The 26,058-nt window shown below is 38.2% G+C and overlaps 1 protein-coding gene across 16 annotated transcripts in view; it reads left to right on the top strand.

Annotated features, from left to right (window-relative positions):
• LRCH3 (leucine rich repeats and calponin homology domain containing 3) overlaps window positions 1-26,058 on the top strand; it is a 67,388-nt gene that overhangs the window by 19,099 nt on the left and 22,231 nt on the right. For 8 of the 16 annotated variants that reach the window (XM_062006123.1, XM_062006114.1, XM_062006121.1 and 5 more), the window contains exons 2-13: window positions 8,597-8,741; window positions 10,235-10,361; window positions 11,081-11,186; window positions 11,379-11,515; window positions 12,463-12,572; window positions 16,608-16,701; window positions 17,560-17,680; window positions 20,122-20,270; window positions 22,501-22,571; window positions 25,167-25,262; window positions 25,708-25,759; window positions 25,908-26,048. In XM_062006123.1, coding sequence (XP_061862107.1) covers window positions 8,597-8,741; window positions 10,235-10,361; window positions 11,081-11,186; window positions 11,379-11,515; window positions 12,463-12,572; window positions 16,608-16,701; window positions 17,560-17,680; window positions 20,122-20,270; window positions 22,501-22,571; window positions 25,167-25,262; window positions 25,708-25,759; window positions 25,908-26,048 — 1,349 coding nt within the window. The remainder of the gene's footprint in view (window positions 1-8,596; window positions 8,742-10,234; window positions 10,362-11,080; window positions 11,187-11,378; window positions 11,516-12,462; window positions 12,573-16,607; window positions 16,702-17,559; window positions 17,681-20,121; window positions 20,271-22,500; window positions 22,572-25,166; window positions 25,263-25,707; window positions 25,760-25,907; window positions 26,049-26,058) is intronic. The other 8 variants (XM_062006119.1, XM_062006127.1, XM_062006125.1 and 5 more) reach the window with 3 other exon arrangements.

Raw genomic sequence — 26,058 nt, 5'->3', positions numbered from 1 at the left:
TAAACAGAGCATGTGTGAAAACTTCTTTAGCCTTAAACCCCATAGGAAGGAGTTAGACTTAATGCCTATTTTCAAACACAAACAAATGATTCCACTTTGCATCATCTCTACTGTAGCAGCACATGGGTTGCAGTTTGTATTCTGTCTGTAATCTGCCCTGTTGTTTGCTGACCAGTCATAAGGCCCAGCTGGCAGATCATCTGACTTCCTTCATCTGCCTCTCTTTTAAAGCCACTGATTCCTTCTCCCTGCTCATCTGATAAGTGGTTGCATCTCATTCCTGGAGTGTTTGCTTTGCTGCACTGTCTGCCATCCTTAATATATTGTGCCTTGTGCACAGGTACATATCTATAATGAGCAAAACTTGGGGATAAATGCCTACTCACAGCCCTCTATTTGCTACTCTGAAAAGAACTCCATATTTTATTGGAAGTGTATGTATGTTAAGGAAACAAACAAAAGAAGTGTAGTTTCATGGTTACTATTAACCAACTAGTACAGTCTCAACTACAGTTAGAAGTCCTGGTCCCTTTCCTCACTACACATGCAGCCACACATTCTTGTCCTCTCTCTTATATTGATATTAAGAGATTACACAACTGCAGCATGAATCAGATCATGTCTCAGAAGGGCTCAAAACTATTTGTGGCTTTGTTTTTTGGAGGATTTGTTGTCAGTGATGACACAACTGGCTGTGTGGCTGTACAATCAGGAATGCTGGCACAAGGGAGAAGATAACAGCATGTGGCCAGTAAGGAATTGTTCCCTTCACTGGCTTAGGGTGTCTTACTGTGAAGCCAGGGTCTGCATTGAAAAATGAATAAATAATACTTGACATAACAGTTTGATTCGTTTCGGCTACTGATTTTCCTGCTCTAGAGTCACTTAAAGGAAAAGCAACTGGAGTCAATGGAATATTAGAAATTCTCAGTCCCTCCAAGGGACTGAGTTTGTTAATCTTATCTCTTCTCCAGAAACAACTGTACAATGTTGTTCTGTATTTTTTACTGGTTTGGGGATTGTTTGATTTTGATTTTATTTTTAGTTAACAAACAGTATTATTCCTTGCAAAAGCAAAATGAAATTATTTCTTAGAGGAAATGGCTTTGTATTCCGGGTTGTTGCTCTGATTAGAATATTTATCCTCTTTTTGCACTACTTATGTGCAGTCTGCTCCTGTGAGAAAATTGTGCTTTCATTGGGGAGGTGATTTCTTGACAGAGAATGTACAACATCTGGCATTCAGGGCAGGACTGTAAAATGGTGTTTGTATTCAGTGTTTTTTAAGGTGACACCTGTGAGATTTTCATTCATGTGTAAAAAAGAAAACTAAACTACAACAAATATGCATTAAAATCATGTGGAGAGAAAAAGGGAGGGAAAATGGGAGTTGATGCTTAGAATCTTCTGTTCTTCTCTTTGATCCCAGGTATGACTGAGTTTTCTTATTTAGTATAATTAAGGTTCTTACAGATCTTGTACATGGGTTTTTCTGGTCTTAACAGAGAATGTCGACTGTTACAGAGACTAAGCTCATTTCTTGATCCTGTTGTGTTTTAATGGAGAATAGTTGAAAGGGCAACCTACCTGTACTATGCTAGGTTTTCTTTAGCAGTAACTTGCAAGCCAGATTCTGCAGCACTCCCTTGTGTGACTGTTCTTAAAATGCATTTGAGTTAAAATAAGGCCAACAAAAACGAGCTAGCCAGTTTTCATTTGGTAATGTAGGTGTTGAAGGAAAAGGTAGATGCTTTGGCTGTAGTTCCCACTCACTAAAATTGCTTCAAGCAAGGGATATGTGAGAGTTCTTCAGAAAAGTGAGGGGGTTTCTTGTTTTTTAAAACCTTTGGCAAGAAGGTTTGTTATTTGTATCAAATGTTCCAAAATAAAAGTGTAGCCAGAGGAAATAGCATATGTGAAACCTTGATCCACACATCTGAAACTTGACAGTGATTTGAAAAGGGTCGTGTAAAGGACAGCGTTAAGCAGCTTTGGTTAAAAGCATGCCACAAACCTTGTCTTTAGTACAAGAAGTGGGAAAGGGCTGATTGCAGTGTGAAGTGTAACCTTTCAGTTTGTTTTGCAGGTTATGCACTATATTCTCAGACTGGTGAGGTATGCTTTGGTGATAAGCACCTCTGCATTCCAGGCATAGCACCACCAAGCTGACATTTGGAAGAAACCAGTAACTTTTGCCTCATTTTCTGCAACTGCGGAAATCATAGACTGTTCACATTGCAGGTTGCAGATTCTGGTTTCCAAAGTGTTAGTCCATGGGAATTGTTAAATCACAGTTTAGTGCTGCTGCTGAGTAGGAATGCGATTCTATGTATCAGGCATGGATTTACTGAGAACTGAAATGCAGGAAGTGTATCCAGGGCCAATCACATGTCTGAATCTAATTTTCCTTCATGAGATATTAGAAAAATCAAACTAGAAATCAGGGGATGTATTTCATTTTAGAGCTACAAAAATATTGTGGGTGAAAGCAGTCTTCATTATGCCTGTTACTTAGGTATTCCAACTTGGGCAGTGGTGCTATCATAGAATCACAGAATCTTAAAGGTTGGAAGGGACCTTGAAAGATCACGTAGTCAGTGCATTACCAAGGTGAAACAATGAAGGAACAGCTTCATTTTGGTTCAATAAGTGCCACCTTTTTTTCACCTTAATAGGTTTAAAAGAGCATCTTGGATACATGGGAGAATAGTTGGGAAAAGCTCAGGTTTGACAGGACTGGCAGGTAGAAGGTGAGTCAGGCAATGACATTTCTGAGGTTTGTTTTAAATTAGGGTATGATAGAAGTGGCAGTGTTACATCACAGCTGGCAGGAAGAGGTAAAAATCACCCCTCCTGTGTCAGGAAATCCTCCAGGTGTGAAATGACGCTCTGAGGATGCCAACATTTTCAGTGCTTGGAAAGGGAAACATTCCCTGATACTGAGTGGATACCAACAGCACCAGAATTAGATAACAGAGGTATTCTTCTATGATGATTTCTGGTTGCTTGTGCAAGAAAAATCAGTACAGTATGACCAGTAGCTCATCTGCTTAGGGCTATGCTTTCGTTTAATTCATTTTCTTTTAGTAGCTTTATGGCAATGTTTCCTGAAAATCATCAGACTTACAAGCATTGCTCTTCTGAGATTTTCATTTTAAGTTCTGAAATGTTTGGGAGGGGAAACAAATCACTTGCTAAAACCAGGATGAATGTGCATGAATTTACCTATTAAAATGAATGGCAAAAAGGGGAGGTAAGGTTTGTGTAATAATGTGCTCCAAATGCATTTGGAAATGTAATTGTTGTGATAGAATTGACTCTGATTGTCATAATTCAGCAATCAAATAATACCAAGTTCCTCTAAAGATCTGTTCAGTGACATTATTTGAAAGATTCCTGTAATCTCAGCAGTTCATTTCCAGGGAGCAACCTGGCTCTCCCAGAGCAGTAGTTGTGGATGAGTTGTTAAGGTGAGCTGCATTCCATATCTGTAAGATCACATCAGGTTATTCTGTTGTTAGCATTGTGTAAGTGTGGAGTTCGCTTCTGCTGGGGGAGGGGGTGGTGGAGAAAGTCTCTTTACACAGTTCCGGATTTTAAAAGTATTTTTTTCTTGAGCAGATGTACCTTGTCCTCTTCCAGCAGTTCTTTCTGGCTCTTGCCTTCTGTCACTGTATGGCTGTCAGCCTCTTGGTCATTGATTGGCTTATCTATTTATTTGTATCAAAACAATAGTTTTGTCTGTAAGCTGCAAGCTGGTGTGTCTTAGATTTGTCTGTTATAAACACATTCACAGTTTTCCTTTTGTAAGTTACAACATGTGTTTCGTAGTTTTAGGGCAGACAGAAAATTTTCTTGGCCCTCCAAATAAAGTCATCCTAGCTGAGGGCAGCTTGTAGCAGCCAGCATCACCATCAGGATTCAAATCATTTCACAGGTACCAGTATTTTTTCATCACTGCAGCACATTCGTGGCTGATGTCACACAGCTGCAACTGGGTTATTACAGAAGGCATGATATATCCTGGGTGGGAGCCCACAGTTTACAGCTGCTGACACCATGTCACAATCTCTCTTACATTAGCATCTTGCCAGAGAGTGTTCATAGTGGTTGCTGACATTTGGTTTTGAACAGATGGCCAAAAATCTAGACTTTGCTGCTTTAGATTTAAAAATAAATAAATAAATAGCTTTGAAAGTGTGTGTGGAACACATGCAGATCTCTGGTAACAAATGGCAGATTTTTATCAACAAGATTTTGCTGCACAGCCCAGGCCTAGAACTGGCCTTCATATTCATAGTTAATTGGAACAAGAGCAGAAGCCATATTCCCATTGCAATAGGATTAGTAGACCAATCACATTAGCATCTCATGATGAATAGGAATTTACCACTACCCAGCTGGTCTGAGTGCTAGCAACAATTGAGCTGCAGCTCCTTCTCCTTATAGTGGGTTGAAGTACCCACTACCAGAAACTGCATCTTTATGCATGGGTGATTTTCCTTAAGGGACAAAATTTGTACAGCTTACTGTGTGAACACAACCCTCCTAATATTTAATGTTAGAGGAACAGTCTTCTTTGAGCAAGAAGAGTTTACAGTTAATGCCAAATGATGCAATTTTAAACACAGTGTATCCCCAAGTCACATTTAACTTGGGATTTGCAGGCTTTCTGAATGGAGTCCCAATTAAGATGGGAAAGGTCAGGGATCTGACTCAGCTCTGAGATTACTTTTTGCATTTGTACTGTTGGATTTTTTAATCTTTTGCAAAGAGCTTAGCTCCAAAGAATGCTTCCCCTTTGCCAAAATTCCACATGATCTTGCCTTCAAGGAAACGCATCCATTTTTAGCAGGCTAGGAGAGCCCTTCTTTTAAAGCAGATTTCTGGTAACAATTTTAACCCATGAAATGTGAAGACAAGCAAGTCAGTCCTAGTTCAAATTGTAACAGCTATATTTCATTCAAATGCGTAGTTGTAGTGAAATTTCACATTTGTGCTTTTGAGGGGAGTTAGTTGTTTGCACTTTGCAGTTTATGGCTTGTCAAGCAGCATGGGTGTGCACATACATATTAAAGCAAACAGTCTGCATCTTGCTGATTATTCCTTACTTGATTTGACAGATACCAGTGGCATCCTAATTCGTGCTATAATAATTTGGATTTTAAAAAATTCTCTAACTACAACATTCTGTCACATTTTTCTAAGAAAGTGAGAGAAATCTGCACAAATTTTAGTTTGCACAGCAATTTGTATTGTAACACCTTTCTATTTTCTGGTGGTTGATTGAACACTTATACAGTAACAGAAGAATATCACTAAAAATTCTTAATTGACAAGACATTTTCAATAAAATATGTTAGTTTCATTCCCTTACCTCACTCCAACTTTTTCTTTTGGGAAAGCACCAGCTACAGCTATACTGCAGGCTAGAATATACATAAATATATAACCATTAACTACAGTGCTGTTTTCTTTTTTTCTCTCATGATTTTGTTAGGGCTCTTCATTTCATTCGGATGATTTTAGGAAGAAGGTGGGAAAGTGGATGGTAGTGTTGAATTGTTTCATATAGTCATTGCTGTACCCTCTGCCCCGTTTCTGGTCCCATTTAAGGTCCACTTTCTGGAGTGGGGGAGGATTCCAGAGAAATGGGATAAAATCAAAATGTCACCAAGTCTTAGGGATGTTGTGTTCTGGACTTTCAGAAATCTTGTTGGAGGTTTGCAGGAGGCCAAGGCAGGGATTGCAAATAACCAAAAACAGTTCTTCATTTGCAGATTCAGAATTCCCACTGTATCTCATAATATATTGCTTCTGTCTAATTCTCCAAGTATCCTTCCTTCACACTATAGCTCAGTCTCTTTTCCTAGCACTTGCCTTCTTTTATAGACCTTCCTTGTAGGTCCCCATTTGAGCGCATAAGATCATGGATGCTGTGTATAAGATCACATTCTTATGGCCATCATGTGAATTAAAATACTGCAAACTTATCAACCAAACTTGTAATTGGTTAGACCAATTTTGAAGGATTCAGACTATACTGCAGCAGCATCAAAAGTCAGCTCCAATTTAATCCTCTTTCCACTGAATTTTGACTAGTAAACAGAAAAGCCAAATTGTAAAAATCACTGTAGATTGGGGGAAGTCTGGAAAAACTTCCATTGTTGCTGCTGACAAGTTTTGGCTTCTCTTTTCTATGGTGCTGTGAGCTCATTTGTTGCTTTAAAAAGTGTATTTTCATTTCTTCATAATGTTATCTTGCAGAGAGTTATTTCTTTAGAAATACTACTAAATGGTAACTGAGACTATATGAACTAGTTCATACCTTGTGTTCTGCACAATATGTAAAAGCTAGGTTTTAAATGTTCTTTGGTAATATAAAGTGAAACAAAAAGCAATTGAGAATTCTTATGTTTGTGGTTAAACTGTTTCCGAAACAGAGTTGAAAGCAACTTTTGGTTTGTGACTCTTCTGTAACAAAATACAGTTCGTTACTTAGGAAGCCTATACCTTTGCTAAAGTGGATAGTACTAAACAGACTTTGCCAGCACAGCTGTAAGAAGCTGTGCTCAGAAGGATGTTAGAACATTGTGAGATGTTAGGATGCTCAGAAGGTTGTTAGTATATTGTGAGATAAGTGGTGGAACTTAGTTCCATCGTCTAGGGTCCCTAAAAAGAACATAGGCCTTATACATGAACCAGTGTTATAATAGTCCTTGATAAGCACCTATTAATAAATAAATAGGTGCTTAAACATCTAGTCAATGTGGAAGCTAAGTACTTATTCTAATACTCATTGCTGAACAGACAAGGATTTTTGTTGTGTTCCCCCCATACCAGTGGATTTGAAGTTTCCATGATTTTAAAGTTTTCTTATCTGTGTGCACCCTGCAACATCAGCTGAACTAAAGTAGCCTCAGCTATAGTTGGCTTCAGTCCTACCTGTAGATTGATTGATGCTGTTCTTTCCCATTTGTACATTAAAGTACATCTGGAGGTTTTTCTCTACAAAGGTTTTCATAGTGATTGTTTCTACTGGGAATTTTAATTACTGATTATTTATCAGTAGTAGCTTGTGGCTTGTTCTAAGCATTGCAGTAGTGCTAGTCAGCTCCAGCTTCACTTGGGGTGACGACCTTTCCTTGGGCAACCTAAAGCAGCAGACATTGGAACAGTGGTAGGCAGGACATCCCTGAGGAGGGCTTTTGACTCCAGAAAAGCTTTCCTTTTTTTAAAAAAATAGAGACAAAAGTTTAAAGAGACACAAGACCCATCTGTGTTGGCAGTCTTTAAAAAGTAATTTATAGTGGATGATTCCTTCATGGAATAAAGATACAGAAATTACTATGTATGTTTATTGTGTATGTTTTGAGGTGGGAGCTTTTATCCTGATGTCAATGAGGAAACATTGAAATTCAAAACAGGTAAAGAAAATAGCAGTTACATCTAGATATTTTTTTAATCCTTCATGACACTGATTCATATTAGATGGGTTTTTGCAATGAATATGTGCCCTCCCTTAAAAATGCAAAGGTGAAGTGTGAGTCGATTAAACAGACAGTAGTATCTCCATAGGAACTCCCTGCTGACACTAAGTGCTCTTGATGCAAGCATGACTCTTATCAGAGTTAAGGGCTGAGAGCATTAGGAAGCAGGAGTTGTTAGTGTGTGTTCATGGAAACAGTCTATGGCATTCATAAGCCACAGCTTTCCTTGACCTTTAAAGAAGAAGAATCCTTTACAAGTGCATTATTTATCACAATGCAGCTTTTACTCTTGAAGGTGTAATATTGGTGGGTAATTTATACATATAGGCAGGTAATTGAAACTTGCTAAGGAAAAGCAGTGATTCTTCCAATACTAGGAGGTGTTTTGGTCAAACTTCTGTCTCTTGCCTTGAAGGAATGTACAGTCACAAAGAAATGGCAAACCTTACTGCTAGCAGCAAGCAGAGCATTTCTCTGTAGCTAGGAAAAGCCTTTATTGAAAATCCTTCCATTGCCTGGTTGACATTAGAGTCTTGGATTGGTGCCCCTCCAAAGGAGGGAATGCTTTGGCTGGTGTACAGAAGGCTTGTATAAGGTGTGTGTCTCATGTCTCCCCTGTTGGAACTATTACCTATAAATATGTGTGGATCTATATAAAGTATGTGTTTTAAACCAGAAATTTGAAGCTGAGATTTCCATGTAGCAGAGGGGCTGGGAGAGAAGTGCTTTCTGATTCTTTTCATTGCAGCACTGCCCACCCAATACCAACTCCATAATCTAAAGGTGGTCCCGGATCAGCAATTTGAAGTGGGGCTTTCAGCACCTTAAACTACCTTCCTGTAAACATAGTTCAGGATAAGAAAGTGTGACTGTTAAAGCAGTGCTAGATTTGGCTCTTTTTCTCGTTGTGGCTATATTTAAAAGATGTTGAATTATTTCATATGCAAAGTAAGTGGCTTCATAATCTTTAAACTTTTGCAGGCAGGACAGTGAAACTAATTTCCATCCATCCATTTCCACTGTGTGATGGCAAAAATACAGACAATACTTGTCCTCAAGAATTTTTAGATAGCTTTACTGAATGTTTCTTTTTTCTCTCCCTTCAGATTTGTCACGGAATAAACTGTCAGAACTTCCAGCAGAAGCGTGTTCCTTTGTCTCCCTCGAGAGTCTTAATTTGTACCAGAACTGCATTCGTTATATCCCAGAGGCTGTTTTGAACTTACAGTCTTTAACATTTCTAAATATCAGGTAACAATTGTCTTAGAAATTTTACCTTAGCATCAGTAACCGAGGCGTATAAATGTTGGTGCATCCCTAAGTAACGCTGATGCCACGTGTAATCATCACATGTGTCATGCTGTGTGTCATCAAATCAAAGCAACCTGAAGCAGCCTCACCTACATAGGTGGATCAAGGAATATGAGAATTAAGCAGTAGCTTAGGTAAAGTACGAAGAAGAAAGCTAATGCTGACTTAAAAGACTCCCAAAATGAATTCCATTGGTTTTCATGTGAAATACAGGCATGTGGACTGAAAAGAGATGGTAGAGCTTTTGGGTAGTCCTAACAATTCAGCTCTCAGCAGATGAATAAGGCTTATGCAATTTCCCTTTAGCTTCGCTCTACTAGTGGCTTTTAAAAATCCTTGTCAAGCACTAACACTTCTCTGTCAGCTTTAAAAGCTAATGGCAGCAACGTAGCCTGTTGATGAAATTGAGTACCACAACTGAGGTGTGGAAAACTGAGGTTCCTCATAAATTGGCAGTGATATCAATCAAAGAACCCTAGAGGATATTTCCTTCTGGTGCTATACTTTTGCCAATTTGGTGTGCTTATGATTATTTTCTTTTTTTATTGATGATGAGAATTGTAGGAATAGGATATGAATCAGGTGTGGGTTTCCTATTGCAATCATCTCTAGTAGGTGCAGTCTGATTATTATCCTTTTAAAAGCTGCTGTTGGTTCACCTATTGCTCAGAACATTTTTTCCTTTAGTAGCAAGGAAGCTTGGGTTTCAATCACAGAAAAAATACAGCAGCATATTTTGCTAAATGTCAACATTTGAGCAAAGTCTTATTTAAGATCCTGATAACTTTCTAGTTGACCAGTTGCAGCTCCTTGCTATGTTTTGTTTTTGAAGGGATTCTTTTCTCTTTTGCAACGCATTCTCATCCTGCCCAGTTCTCATCTGAGGTTATGGTCCAGTCATATGACCCCATAGTTGCTTCAATAGTAGTTTATTATGAAATATCCAAGACTGGATTTTGGAACAGTGAAGTCCATTATACCGAGATCCTCAATCCCCATGACCTAATTAGAAATAGAATTTAAATAATCAGTAAGTAATTTAATTCCTTTCTCTGTGGTGTTTTGTGTATGCTGACCTGCAATATTACCAATCAGAAAGGCTTTAGCACTCTGTTCAAATATAGTCATTTGTAACAGGGGATGGCCAGTTATCAGAAGCACCTGAAAAGACACAAAAATACCTATTCCCCAGCACTGAGTTTGAAAGCATCAGGTCAGGCTTGGTATTTAACATTCAGAGTTTGTTCACACTTAACTAGATAAAGCAAGTAACGAAGAACAACTTCATGGAACTACTCTTACAGTAATTACATAAAAAATGGGTTGATCATTTACATGGAATGTGCTTTTTGTGTGTGTCTTTCATTGCATAAAAATGTGAAGTGGTTTCTCACAAGAGTTTTGATGTTTTTGCTTTCTTTCTGTCTAAAAAGTCGAAACCAGCTTTCAACGTTGCCAGTACACCTCTGTAGTCTACCACTAAAAGTTTTGATAGCAAGTAATAATAAGTTGGTTTCAATACCTGAAGAAATTGGACAGCTCAGACAGCTGACGGAGCTTGTGAGTATACAGTTATTTAACTATTACTCTCCAATCTTTAATTGATGTGTTTAATAGGTTTGGAGGTGCTCCAGAAGAAATAAGAAGTTTTTAAACACGTCAAAATAAAGCAGTAATTAGGATGCTATGTGGGCATGTGCAAGATCAACTTCCTGTTCCTGTCACTTGTATGCAATGGCAAGTTACTTGAGCCTGCTCTTAGTCTACGAAAGAGTTCTGTCTGCCATAGTATCTCCAACTATGTTTTGACTTTTTATAGAGGTGTTGGAAAAGAGTTTGAAATAGTCAGAGATCTAAAACCATTTTTGTGTGAGAGAAAAGATGGCCGTGCACTGGAGAGCAAATGATCCATGTCAGTTTAACTAAGAGCCTTCCCTGTTTTCAAAGGGAAGTCTGGGTGAAATCAGAGCTCTTCGTGCATTTGTTTTTGGCAACAAAACTTTTATGTAGCAAGTTATGCTGTCTCAAACAATGTGGAATAACTTACATAAGATAACTTGAAATAAACTTTTCCATCTTTAATATTTTAAAGCTTTTATTTCTCCACGTATTTAAAATGAGACTAATGCTTCACATGAGCAATGAGATGTAATAAATATAAGGATCTGAGGTCTTATGTAAATGGTTGACTTTTTCTTTCAGTCCCTAAAGCACTACAGATTTTAGTTAACAGGGGCTTAACAGTCAAAGGTAACTCATTCGTTACTCTTGCTTTGTAGGATGTGAGCTGTAATGAAATACAGACAATACCTCCACAGATTGGCAATTTGGAATCCTTGCGAGACCTAAATGTTAGAAGAAACAATTTGGTGCGTTTACCTGAAGGTGAGATAAAGGCTGTCAGTTATAACAGCAGAAACTTCTCACATTTCTTGGTTTTTTTTCAGTGCCTTTTTCTGCCTCTAAGAGCTAGAAGTGACATACTTTTTTTTTTCCATAAAACTATTTTTTATACCCTTGCTTTTTAAAAACACTCTTTTAATCTGCTGAATTATGTGTTTTATTTTCTGTCTCCAGAGCTTGCCGAGTTGCCTTTGATTCGATTAGACTTCTCCTGCAATAAAATAACAACAATACCAGTTTGTTATAGGAACCTCAGACATCTGCAGACCATCATGTTAGAGAACAACCCTCTCCAGTCACCCCCTGCACAGGTAAACTGCGGTTTAGGATTTCAGATGACTAGCTCAACTAAAAAGGGCAGAAGTTAAAAGCTGAAGGGTTATGTTACAAACTTCATTTAAAGAGCAAGAGGATTACAAAGAAATTACATTGTCTAAAAGTGTTAAATTTAAAGTAAAACTTGAAAAATTCCTTTTTATTCTCTTACTTTACCATATTAGTGGTCTTCTCTGTGTGATATTATTAAGAATTCCACTGTTAGCATTGTCGTAATGTTAGTTTAACCTTCCTGCTTTCAGCATAGGAGAGAGGAAGCTCGGTTAGGCAAGACTGATTCAGTGCCTCTGAAGTGTCAGAATTTTTACTGAGGCCTCAGTGGTGTTGTATGTGTTGGTTGACTTTGCAGCAGAGTGCCGAAATTGGCTTTTCAAGCTAGAAACTGCAATGTGGTTAGTGACTAATTTGATTTTTAATGTGAGTATATAAGGTTCTACTGTGAGCTCCTGTGTCTGAGTCAAGAGTGGCACTTGCTAAGACCTGTAGTTTCAGTAGGGCTTTGCCTCCCTTTTGAAAGCGAAGACAGCTGTTGCTGGCTTCATTCACTTTAAGTTTGAGCTTGCTTTGGCAGTCTGCCACTGCCATTCAGAGCTGGGCATGGGTGGGATGTATCTGTTCTGATGCCAAGGGTATAAATTCTAGTACTTGTAAATGCTTGTGCCTTGTTTGCATGATGAAATTTCAGCATCCAGCTGACAAAGTTGTGTGCAGACCAGATGTACTTGGAGGACAGCTTCCATTTGTCTTATCATGAACATCCCATGATGCTCCACTATAGCTGTTTTGCTAAAATGTAGTGAGATTAGAAGAAAAAATGCATTGCTTGACATAAATATTACTTTCAACTGCAGGTTAAATGTCTGCAGAGTACTTTGAAAAGCTATTATTAAAGTACACTTATGATTGCCTTTTTTTTTTTAAGATATGTATAAAAGGGAAGATTCACATATTTAAATACCTGAACATAGAAGCATGCAAGATAGCTCCAGACCTGCCTGATTACGATAGGAGACCCATGGGATTTGGATCTTGGTAAGTTTGGCACAATTCAAGTTTCTCATTTTGATGACATTCAGGGAAATTTTGACAGTTGTCTGAGTTGTTTAAAAAATAATAGACCTAAGGATAGTTCTTTGGTAAGTGGATTGATGGAGATGGCTTTGAAGAATATCATTGTATGATCTCATGGTTCATTTTAACAAGTTACTGCTATGTATGAAGCAAGGAGCTGTTCAGAAGAAAGGCAGTGTTAAGTGTTGATAAGTAAGAGTAGAGTGTTGGTTTCCTTATAGTACAGGAGGCATGCTCTTGTGATGTTAATATGTGTGCTCAGTTTATAACATCTTAATGTTTTCCACATACTTACCAAGGTATATCCCTGCTGTGATTTTTAACCTTTTGTACAGGATTTTACAACTGCTGTGCTCCAACCACAGGTGTAAATGCTGATCTCCACCCCAGTAGTAAACTGTTATTTCTGGCACGCTTTCACTTGGCACTATTGCTTAGCATTGTAACACAAATATTGGAACAGTCAGCTGTATCAGCTGCTAAATTAACATGCCTAAAGAAAAGCAGGAATTAAGATTTATTTCTGTTACATGATATAGAGGAAAGGTAGTCAGTGAAGTATGAAACTAAGTATATCTAAAAATTACCTCAGTCATTTTGAAAGGCAGTAATAAGATGTGGAGGAGTAAGTTGCTAAAAGATGTACCTGTCTTGGCAGCAATAAAACACAAATCAAAGGGCCTCACAATAAATCACCATGAGTCATACTTGTTAAGAAGAATTTGCATGAGGGACTGACAGAGTGATTCTTCATCAGTGCTGAATTGTCTTAAATTATTTTTCTAGATGAGCCCAACGTGTGAGCATTTTGAATGTTACTGGGTTTTCTAGAGTATAAGCTGTTGCAGATGGTTTCTGCAGAATTCTGAGGATACTGTCCTGGGCTGTGTGCTTACTGATTTATTGTCATCTATAGTTGTATATTATTGTGGAAGTTTACATTAATTCCTTTTTTGAAATGTGAAGAATTAATATCTTTTAATCATAGCATGGACTTTAAAAAGTTAAAAACAAGTGCAGAACTAATAGAGGATACTTTCTCTGCAGTTGCTTTTGGATTCAGCCATATGAAATGAGCTTCAGCTGGCTTTTCTTTAACTGTATTTTGGTCCCCAAGAGGAGATAGGAGTTGGTCGTCAAATTATTTGTTGTACTGTGCCGTTTAGGACATTATTGTTGCAACTGATTACTCCTGTGTTCATGTACCTGTGGGAGAACTGTGCATGGGTCAGAGTACATATTAGGAGAAAATAGTAGAATGATCCAATGTAAAAGAGGGAATCCCACATTTTTATTTTTGTCTGCAATTTGGGATGAGATATTTTAATGCATTCAACTACAATACAGTTATTTTTTCCAGTCGGAAGAGCTTTATGTTTGTTATGTTCAAATGTGACCAAGAGTCAGTGCACCTAGGCTTTGTTGCTCATTTATCAGATGAAGTGATATAGAAGTGTATGAAACTGCATTGTCAGGGTTCTTAAAGTTTAAAGGAATTTGAGTCATGCTGTCAGTTTACTCTTGATCAAACATTTTTTAAATAATGAAGTTGTTAATGCTGCTAATAAAACAAGATATGCTGAAATGTTACCTCAGAAGGTGTTGTTTGGAAGTTCTGTTGCAGCAAAGTACTTGTTTTAGCCTTTTCAGGTTATACCAAACATCTTACAAGAGTGAAATCTTGTATGTTACAGTTCTTTTCTAAACAGAAGCTGTGTGAAATTTATCTTGCAACAAGTTTTGATCTGCTCCAGCCAGTCTTTCATTTGGAACACAAATTCAGAGCAGCCCAGTTGGTGCTGGAATTAACATGATTGAGGAGTCAGAATTGTCAAAGCCATGTAGCAATTCTTTCAGCACTGAGGCAGCTTGGTATAGTCTGGAGTTAGAAGGCTGAAAATATGAAGTATTCAAGCATGAACCAGTGTACTTACTGGATATTGTGGAACTTGGTTCTTTCTTGCTGGCAGTAAAAATATATATGTTAATGTGATTTTGGAGATGTGTCTCTGAAATATTGGCAAGTATTTACTTTGGCTCTTGGCTTTACCAGGTGTTAAACTTCTTGTCCTTTGATTTCAAGCCTTACATAGCTTCCTGAGTGATCAGTAGTTGCCCCAAAATGCTCTGATATATCCAGATGCCTAATTGTTGTTCCTTGTAGCTTGTTGGTCAGGGAGGAGCAGGAGTCTCTGTTGATTTCAGGATGGCCACTGTATGATTATAAACATGTTAAACCAGCACTGAATAGTTGGTTTCAGATGTGAGATCTGGAGAGACAGAAAACAGCTTTTAAGTTGAGTCCTGGGAACAGAGGTTATGAATTTTTTTTGAGAGTCCAGATAACATTAGTGTTAGATGTGTAGCTTTTCAAAGTCTCCAATTGGAAAAGGCCACAGAAGTAAATTTACATCAAAATACATGTCCATTTTTGAGATGTAGCCAAATAGTCATTTTGATGTTCTTCAAGTTGCAGTAACTATTCAACTTAGAACAGGGAGCTCAGGAGACTCTGAAAATATTGATGCATTTAAAATTGAATTATACTGCAGATGGATTTTTCTTTTCCCCCATCCATGTTTTAAATCCAATATTGAAGTGCTGTGAATGTTAGCATAAGCATGGTTCTGTTGTCAGTGATTCAAGTTAATAGTTGTTTAACTGCACTGGTCGATTTCGTCGCCACTCTTTTTTTTTATACACCCGAAAGAAGTGAGGAGTTTTTTCTTTGTAGGGGTCTATTATGCAGATGATCTTTCTGTTCAGATATAGGGCCATAAAAGCGGAACCCTTTGAAACTCCATGCAGGTACAAGAACTTGTCTCATGGTGCAGAGAAGCAGATGCATAGCTGAACATTTCTCATCTATAGCCCTTCATCTCGCCTCGTAAATTTTTTTGCAATTTAATATCTATATGAAAATTAAAATAGCCCAGGATAATAGAAAGTTCAATGCACACTTATGAATCTGCATTAAGAGTAATAATAATGGTGACTAATTAGAAAATAAACTTCCTGCAAGAGGGATTTCAGAGGGAGCAACAACTTGAGAGCAATACCAGTGAGAAAATGACCTGCAATTTAGTTATGATGGGGTGAAGCAATTAGCTTTCTGAAATTCATTCTTCCTTGTGTATTATGTAGTAATTACTGCTGCAGTTCTCCCTGGGGCATCGAGTGCCAGTAGGACAGTTGAGCCATTGTGAAATGCCATCTGCAGTGGATCAGACAAGTCTCATTGTCTCTTTGACTGGAGCTATCTGCAGCAGTTGCCAGACTTGACATCTGTGATGGCTATACTGCTGAATTATGTAGTTTCTAAGCCCAGAAACTTAGAGGAGAACTGTATGTCTGTTTGGTTGTGCGTATTGTAACTCTAGGCTCATGCCTAATGCCTTTGACTAGACATGTCATTGACAGTCAGGCTCTCAGATGAAAACTGTACTTCTATATTTATTATATTATGAAATATTTGAAACACTGTCCAGCTTACTGCACAGCTTCTTAGGTAGGTAATTATGATACAAGGAGAAAATTGTCATGCATTCTGCATACTTTTGTGTAGAAGTGATATATTCTGTGTTTTTAGTAATCCTGCATGGATTTATACTCACCTACGAGAAAGTTTGTGAGACTGTTTTTCAACCAAAACATTTGAGGGGTGGAAGATGAAAGTTTGACTTGTTAAACAGTGAAATAAGATACCACTTTGCCTTTTTCTTTGTCATAATTTCTGCTTGGGAAATGATTGAAGTACAGATACATACTTCAGATCAGATTAGGTGTTACAACTCTGGCAGTGGCAGGTGGACAGCAGACTGACTGTAAGCACACGCCTCTTGTTCAACGTGACAAATGCAATGTGATGCTTTCTAATATATTGAGCTTGTGAACACACTGTAACTGCTTCATAGCTTATTCTGCCTTTGTTCTGTAATAGCTGAGAAGCTTTTGGTGGTGTTTATATTCCATCAACTAAAACTGTGTGTTTGACAGCCATGAGGAACTCTATTCCGGTCGTCCGTATGGAGCACTTGATTCTGGCTTCAATAGCGTGGACAGTGGAGACAAAAGATGGTCAGGGAATGAAGTAAGTGTTGAAGCTTTGTTTTTGGGGAGTGCAATATTGTGCAGGAAGGAGAACTAATAAATATACCTCTGGAAGTGTATTCAGTAGGTAACATGTATATGTCTGCGTGAAGACTGCCTTGAGCCAATATTATTTGTTGTTTTATTGGAGAAAAATGAGCATCATTTCATGTGGGATGGACACAAAATTGGAAATAGTAAGAGAAATTTATAAAGTCATGCAGGACAGATTAATTTACTGGAGCATAAAAGTTGAGGGAAATGGACTTCCTCATTTCAAAAAAAAAGTTTACAACTGTATCATGAGACAATGTTGAGTCAACTGCAATTACTTGTGAGTAGTTGTTTCAATAAAATTAATCTGAACTTGAAAATTAAGCCTCAAAAATCAGATGGAAGGTTTTGTCTTCCTTCTTTGCAGCTTGTTTCAACTGTTAAAATTGTTTGCCATTTAGAAAATGGGATTTCTTAGCGAGGAGACTGTCAGTTATTCTTCCCAGGAAGAAGCTTCCTTTTCCTTTTGGAACAACTAGAAGAGGCAGTAGCCAAGACCTAAAGTGTTTCAGTGAGCTATACTCCATACCCCTCCTTGCACCCCTAGTTTGGTTTTTGAGAGGATACTAGGAGTTTTCATTTTCAAGGATTTGCGAATACTGCGAACAAAACTGTAGACAAGCTGGCTTTCTAGGAAAGCTTAAATCTGGGTTTTAAAAACAGTACACTGCAGCTGTATTTTGGTTTGTTAGTGTAGGTGCAAAACAGGACAGCTGAAGTAAAACCATAAATTAAGAGGTAGTAGCTTACAAGATGATATTTCTGAATAAAAGCATTTCTTGACTTCACTGTTTGTTTTCTAAAGCCAACAGATGAGTTCTCAGATCTCCCTTTACGTGTGGCAGAGATCACTAAAGAACAGAGACTGCGAAGAGAAAGTCAGTATCAAGAAAACCGAGGGAGCACAGTCATAACTAATGGTGGAGGTAAATACCTATCCTTGGCTAACAATTGTCATTGTTGTTAAAGGTCCAGAGTATTTGCTATAAGTAGTAGATTGTCTAAAGAAGGGGAAAAAGAGAAAGATCTGGGTGGAATTATACAAAAGTGCCATTGTGTAAAAACACAGTTGTGTTAGGACACAAAAGCTAAATTAAATAGCACCAGAATTAGGATTATCTGGGAAGCATTCTGTCAGCTTGTGCATATGTGCTATGTTTAAGTCTCTACTTCAAACGGTATTTAAGAATCTTGGATTTCAGTGCATGAAGTTTTGCTGTTTGAGCTAATGGGAAAGATTTACAGCAGTAGTAAATTGTCAGTGCTCTGTGCTGACTACTGTCAAGACGGGATGAGCAATTTTGTCAGGGTATTTCATGTTTCCAAGTAGTATAAGTGTCTTGTTCAGCACTCTTGGGGTTTAATACAAACATGCAAGTCATCTAGAAGGGACTGGCAATTGCAAGTGACATTGCTTTGTTGCACCTTCTCAGTTGATTGTTCTGTGTCTTCAGTAGGATTCTTATGTTTGTCCAAGAGGCGTTAGCGCTTTCCACTTTCTTTGATCTCTGCAGCCCTTCTCCATTTTATCTTCCAATAATCTGCTACTACCACTGACCCTTTGTTTATATGTCCCAATTTAAGCATTCTTCCATGTTTGTTTTTTTCAGTCATTCCCTCTTCACCATTTTTCCTCCACTACATATAAAGTCATATCCCCATATACTTTGATTTATTTTTCTTCTCTCAGCTGTTCCCCATTTTCCATTTCCCCTAACGGCTATAATTCATATTCCTTATCTGAATTTCACTCAGCTACTTTTAATCTTCTATGCCCAGATCCCACTTTTTCTTCTCTCTTCAGCTTCTCCTCTCCTCTTTTCCATCTTCTTTTCTTGTTCTCATTCTTCTCTGACCCAATGTTTTGTTTTCTTAGCCACCTTCTAGAAATATCTGAAACTTTTCTGTTGTCACACTATTATACACATCACTGGATGAAAAAATCAGTTCAAACAGTTGAATTCTGGCAAAGTTAGAAGAATTTGAAAATGTGGTATCACGGGAAACTCTGGGCAGTCTTAATAATAGGTACTGCTGCCAACTCCACCTCCAAGACTACCCGTATGTTGTTCTTTGGATTTTGTATACCAGGGGTTTCAAAATGCCTCACTAGTCTTTTGAGATGGAGCAGAGTCAGTTCATGAGTAGGAGTATCCTAGAAGGGCACAAGCCACAGCATGTGGCTGTCACTGATCCAGGAGATACTTTCCAATTTTGTGTTTCTAACACTGGTAGTAATGTCTTTCACTTTCTATGATGGTGATGGTGGTGTAAGACTTATTGTAAGACTGGAAAGAAGTGGGGTTTTTTTTATTTGGTGTGTTGGGTGGGGTTTGTTCAAAGATTTGAAACTGACATAGAGATTTAATGAAGCTACAGTTATATAGGAATGCTGTTTTGGATGGTTGTAGCAGTGGAGGTGGCTTTGGCAGTAACACTTGCTAGATTGTGTGGTGAAGCAAAGAGAAGTCTTGTTTTAGACAAGCAGGAAAGGGGCGGGGGAGTAGAAAAAGAATGTCTGCAAGAGAGTCTGGAGTAAGTTTGGGGAGAGTTTTAAGGAAAAAAAAAAAAGCTGTAGTGCTCAGAAAGGGAGTTAATGCATTCCCCTGTATCCCCAGCTCAATATTTTTCACGAGGGTCATTTGCTCAATGTCATAACTCTCAGAATCCCTGGGCAGGATGTGTAAAAGCGGTGACAAGTGAAAAAATTGCCCTACATATCTCCCACACAAGAAAAATCAATACTAGCCAAACTGTGCTCTTTCTTGATCTCATTTCAGTGGTTCCTAATTTCTTTTTTCATTCCTCTTTTTAAAGTAAAACTGCAGATGCTTTTATATTGGTTCAGAGAGCTTTTGCCTTCTGTACTGTCCTTCACTGTTTCCTTGTTCACTTTCTGCATTTATTGCATTTGCATCTAGGTAACTTAGACAAGCTGCTTTCAAGTCAGTCATGTGTATCCTAATTTTTCTGACAGAGGTGATTTAGAACCATGAGCGATTACTCAGAAGGAACACAAATCATTGTACAGTCTTGGTGTTAGTTGACAGATTTGATAGTTTTCTATATTTAGAAAAAAACACAGTATTTACCTGAAAAAGTATCCACAACCAGCAATATAACACTACAGACTTGATACATGTGTCTCATTACTTTTTAAAGAGCATAAGTTTTACCTTTATTTCAAAATGTTATGTTTAGCAGACATTAGTGACCCTGGCAAAAGGGAAGAGCTTTTAGGCTGAGCTTTCCCAAAATGTCAAAAAAACAGTAGGGCCTTAGTTCCTGACGTTGCTTTATGTTGGATTTTTTCCCTCTCCTGTTGGTTATCTAATTATGGGTGTTTTCTTTGTGTATGTATATCAAGTGGAACATGATCTCGATCAGATCGACTATATTGATAGCTGTGCCACAGAAGAGGAGGAGGAAGAGGTGAGGCAACCCAAGTGCATGGACTCAGACAGCCTCAGCTCACAATTCATGGCATATATTGACCAGCGGCGAATCTCTAATGAGGTGGTGCTTTTACTTAAATTAGTTAAATTCATGTGCCCCAGGAAAGCCTTTGTGATGGTATTAATGCTTCTTGTCTTCAGAGGTTTCCTTTGTTGTTGGGTTGGGGATTTTTAATTACAAAAAAAATAGGTCTGATCTGGAGGAAGAGCACAGTGTTCTGCTTTGTGGAGGTTCAGAGCTGGAGTGTTAAGCTGCTCCCAAGTGCCCTTTGGGAGACGTGGGATAAGTCTAAAGCAGACTGTTTTCCTGTCATGTGGGTTCTTGTAAGCCAGTGCTTTAGGCAGTGTGGTCTTGAGAAAGCATTGATGTTGGTGCTTCCAACTGGTAATTTGTGATACCTAGAAAACTGGTAACGTTTCCCTTGTAGTACTGAATACATACTGGGTTTCTCACGGGAAGAATGTTGATTGTTATCAGTGTACAGATTTAGTACAGGAATTTTGCAACTCTCTAATTTGGCTGTTCATGTCGATTATAAGTTATTTGCCCATAAACTCCGTGTCTTGAGCATCCATTTTAAGTTGAGCCAAATTTAATTACTCAGACTTTTCAGAAAGCCTTGTCTCTGCAGAGGACTGTTTCTTACTGTTGAACAAGGCTCTGAACCCACAGGTACAGACTTGAATATGTATATAGTTACCTTTCTGAACAGAAACCACCATCTGTAGTTTCAGATAAACTGGAATAAAATTCTTCTCAACCAATAAAATGAATGAACAATAAGTAAAATTATTGCTGAACAGATTAGAAAGTTCTCCAGACAGCTTTTTAAAGTGTCTAGAAACAGGTGAGAGTTTGGACATTGCCTTGTTTTCCCTCACAGAAAAAAAGGAAAATAAAATGGAAAAGGGCAAACTCAGCATATACTATCCTAATCATAGCTGCTGTTATTGATTAGTTATTGTATCCAAATGATGTCCTGGCACAGACAAGGGCAGTGATTCCAATACTTACTGTATCCAGATGGTGTCTGGCACAGACAAGGGTAGTGATTCCAGTAAAGTTACTGTTGCTTTTCTTTAGCTCATATCATTACTTTCTAGCTGCTTGAGTTAGCATGCCCTTTAATAAAATTCACTAGAGTTGCCTTCAGGTTGTATACCAAAGCAGGAAGGTGCTTTTGTTCCAGTCCTAGCAGCCACTGCTATGAATACCTGGAAAGCACTGTTCCACATTAAGTCATTTTTAAGTCATGGTACACTTTTGGAGAGTGTCCTCCCAAATCTAACCTACAGAAAGAGATTTTCAGCCACATAATGTTTCCATCTGTGTTCTGTCAGTCTTGATCAATACCTATATACTCAGCCACACAGTTTGGTGGCTCACTGCACATACTGCATGGATAACCTGTCTAAGAATATCTTTATGGTTGATACGCTGATAGAGAGTGCTTATTGTGCTGTGGTTCAAATGTGTCCTTTCAACATTTTGTGTCTTTTGAAGCAGACACATAATTGCTCTTTGAAGAAATAAAAAGAAACAGTGGATCTTTAGCATTAGTGGTAGAGCCTAGTCTCTTTTTTCTCTACTTTATATTACTGTTTTTAAAATCAGTGAGACAGATGTCTGAGAGGTGCATCCATTATGCATCTCATTAATTCAATATCAAATCATAAAAGCTGATGGCACTTGAAACACAGACACAAGAGCAAAACTCAGAAAAGGCAGCTCTTGGCAATACAATCCAAGGAGTCTTTGCTGTAGATAGTGAAAAAGCATTGACCAACATAAAAAAGCTGTTTGTAGGGATGTGTCTGTTGATACAAATGAAACTTCATATGTTTTGCTTTCTTGGTCCCTCCATGACCTGTGTTTAGGTCATCATTAAAGACCATCAGCTGTTGTGTCCTGTATTTCTGAGTCTCCAGACTGTGTTGCTCTACACTTGTATACACATTTTTTTGGAGCTTAGCTCTACATTTCTTCTAAGACACAACAATTTTCTACCTACATGTACTTCTCTTCAGGATTCTTAATAGTGGAGATTTTAAAACTCTGAAAATTTTTAGTAGGCAAATTTAGTCTTCAAACTGAAGTTAATTTAAATTGGAGGAAAAAGTAAAAGTGAGTTTGCCTAGTTGGAAATGAACAATCCTGAGTTGTCTCTTGTGGTTCTTGTCAGGTATTTTGAATACCAATAGTTACAAGTGTCGCTCTACAAAGAGATTCTTTGACATCAATGTACAGTTTTGTGAATGACTTGTTTTGTCTTCTGTATTCTTTTGCTTAGGTCTCACCAGTAAAGCCCGTCAGAGAATTTCAGAGAACAGAGGATACAAGACGATACTTACATCAAAACAGGTAAGAATATGCAGCAATTTTGTATACAAAATATAAAATACAAAATTATATATTAACTGTTTATACCAAGTTCCATGATGAATGCAGAGCACCTATTTACTGAATGTGTTTAGAAAATGATGTTGTTTTCTGTTGCTTTCCCAGAAATTAATGAATTCACCAGAATGGCACGTGATTACAACTTCCTAATCTGAAGGAATAATTTATAGTCTAACAATGACAGTGACCAAAAGGCTTGACTGTTATAGGCCAAGCTGGGCTTTAAATCAGTTGATTAAACAAATCTGCCAAATTAAAGTGAATACTTTTAAACTGATTTCATATCTGCTTTTCATGATTTAATTTCTGCTTTGATTAAATAATTGACAACGGATATTACGTAAAGGACAGAAGGGATAAATGTACTGCAGGTTTAGGGGGAGCAAAAAGAGAGTTACTATGGAGTACCTGATGTGCTGTTAGATCACGTTCTTGTTTGACTTTTGATAACTAAAATGTGCTTTTCTGTGCTGTGGTCATGAGCTTACATCAGGGGAAGAAGGGATAGAATGGGAGTCAATGTTGAAAGCGGGCAAGTAGACTTTTTGAATTATGTTCATGCCCTTTAATGATTACTTGGCTTATCTGTAAAGCATAGGTCAGAGTTAGAATAGAAATGAGGTGGTTAGATTTGAAGGGAAAGAAGATAAGCAAATGTATAGCTTCTTGCTAATGGACCTAAAATCAAAATTGGTAGAACCCTCAATATGCTGTTGAAGCATTTCAGTCTTCTGTGGAGTGAAAGTGAATGTGCGAGGGCTCGACAGAAAACCAGCTCAGTTGTACTAGGAATGGGTTCTTTTCTGAAAAGGAAGAAAAAAGAACCAACTGCTAGCCATAAGTGTGACATTACTGTCAGGAGAAAATAATGCTAAAATTGCATTGAAAGAGAAAAGGAAATCAAGAACAGTGTGCAAATTTTTCCAGAGCTATGGCAACATTTTAATGGGCAGGTACTGTAACTCCTTCAGCATAGATCAGCATTCCTTAGCCTGTAGCATCTACAGGTAAGGCCTAAAATCATACAGCAGTCTGGCATGTTCTCCTCAAATAAAATGAGTGCTCTTGGTTTGAAAAACTGATTTGTTTGGTTGGTGTTTTGTGGTCAACGTGGAAATAATTAGTCTTTACAAATACCAGATTCCATGACATCTGAAGGAAGTAAGAGAAGGCTAGTTAGCCATGGATAGATTTTCATGATAAAGGAAACTAGTTCACTACGATATCTGTTGTTTTCAGAATTTAACTTAAGGATGGCAGCAGATCTTCATGTAGAAGTAGTTGATGAACGATCTAAATTAATTGTTACTTATTCAGATTACATTGCAACATCTTGAAATTCTTAACCTGGCACTAAAACAGGTCATATTGTTAATGCTTTAAATTGTGTAAAAGCAGCCGTATGACAATGAGTATTTTTTTGTATTTTAAGCTTGTAGTAGTCAAATGTTTCATTTGTGGCAACCACAAGCTGTGAAATGCTTCCACAGGAATTCTGTGCAAATGCCTTGGCAGGAAGCCTCTTGGGTTTTTTCTTCAGTGTGCTGGAGCCATTTAAACTCTTGATTGGATGTACTGCAAACTTTATCTCAAGAGTACTTAACATTACTTGATTCAATTCAGTAAATACACTTCATACCTCTGGACAGACTGTGGTCCATGCCTGATACAAGAAAGCTGTATGTGCTCTGGTCTGAGTACCAGCTTCTTGGCACTCAGATGAACTCAGTCAGTCCTGTCCGTTGAAAACAGCACAGGAACGGATTTGTCACGTGCATCAGTGCTAATTTAAGTAACAGGAGACCTGTAGATGTGTGAGTCTTACACATCTCTTCAGCTTCTCTGTGCAGAATAGGTAATAAATCACACACAGGCAGCAGGACTGACATTTTTAGAAATGCACTGGTATATGTGTGTCTGTTTCGTAGGTGACCCAGCACCAAAGGTTGCAGAGTCTAGGCTGTCAAGTGCAAGTTAGTCAATTTCCATCAACTTTCTTTGTAGGCAGTAACACTGCATGGAACATGATGTAGACTTTGGACCCTGGGAATTGTTTAAGCCCTAGGAACTTCCTTCTAGCAAAGGACTACAAAATTTCTCCTTTATTGTTGAGATGATGAATAAGAGACAGATCAGTTATAGTTTACCTTGTGACTTTAATGGCTTGTATCACTGACAGTTAGGAAGTCATCACTCGATTGGTGAAGTAAGCAGATTTGGTCTGAAAATATCAGTGTACTAATGTTTAAAAATAATTCTGTTCTCTCCAGAGCAGAATAAGACCTACAGTAATCACAATATAGTTTTAAATTCCATCTTTGTGTATTTTAGAATCATTGCCAATTAAGCAAGTTGCTTTTATTATGAACTCCAGTAGTTGTGATCTGACTCGGTGCTGCTACATGATTTCTTCAGTCATCCTACATTGCACCTTTATGGTTGACTGTCTAGGCAATTACTCTTAGAAAAACAGCTGTAATCTAGAGAAGAATTTATCTGTCAGTAGTTTATATGTGTCAGTGGCCAATCCCCCTTCCACCTGCTGTTTACCTGCAGGGATACTGATGAATTACGAAGACCTGAAACTCTAAATTTGATGCAGGACAGAGAGCATCACCAGGTGCTAAGGAGTTATGTGGACAGGACAGAGAGGTAGGGAAAAGAAATGTGTAGTTTCTACTGATGAATTTTATCACCTCCCCCTGACATCTACCCCCAAATAACCATTGTGGCCAGCTGTTCCTGCAAACAAGGATCACCTGAACAGTTACTGGATTGACTTAATGAGCTCTTGGAGCACTGCTATAAAGTAGTGAGTATCTCAGTGTTAGACAAAACATACAATCCCATTGGTACATCTTGAGCTGTGGAAAAATTTTACCACGATTCAGGAGGTGAGATAGAAATGACTGTACAAAGCCTGTCATGCACAGTGGGTTAAATCATTACCACGGCAGTTGGTTTAACAGCTTTGCTTACTAAACAGTCACCCTTTTGATTTGATGAGATACTTGTGTGTCACTGACAACTCATGTGTGAGAATTTGTTTATATTTAAGATAAAAAGTGTACTTACACTCTCTTTTTCCATTTGTCAGACCCCCGGCTGATTCACCTTACTTTCTCTCTCTGTCAAGTCACCACAGTCAGGTAACACATTGAACTCCACTTTTTTATTCATTTGGGTGAATTTAGTTCAAAACCAAACTGATGATAGCCATAAGCTGTTCCTCCACAACCCGTCTGTTTCACCCTGTGTAGCTCTGCCTTTACAGCCTGGTGCACTGTTGTGTTCCAGGTGCCTAACCCAGACGCCGAGCTGCACCGCAGGCACATAGAGCGTACCCGCCGGGAGGCCCAGCTGGCAGCGCGGCAGTACGAGGAGGAGAGGATAAGAACAAAACAGATTCAGAGAGAAGCTGTCCTTGATTTTGTTAAGGTACCTCCTT

This window comes from Colius striatus, chromosome 12 (genome assembly GCF_028858725.1).
Source record: "Colius striatus isolate bColStr4 chromosome 12, bColStr4.1.hap1, whole genome shotgun sequence".
Taxonomy (NCBI): Eukaryota; Metazoa; Chordata; class Aves; order Coliiformes; family Coliidae; genus Colius; species Colius striatus.
This window is presented reverse-complemented; position numbering and strand designations above follow the sequence as displayed.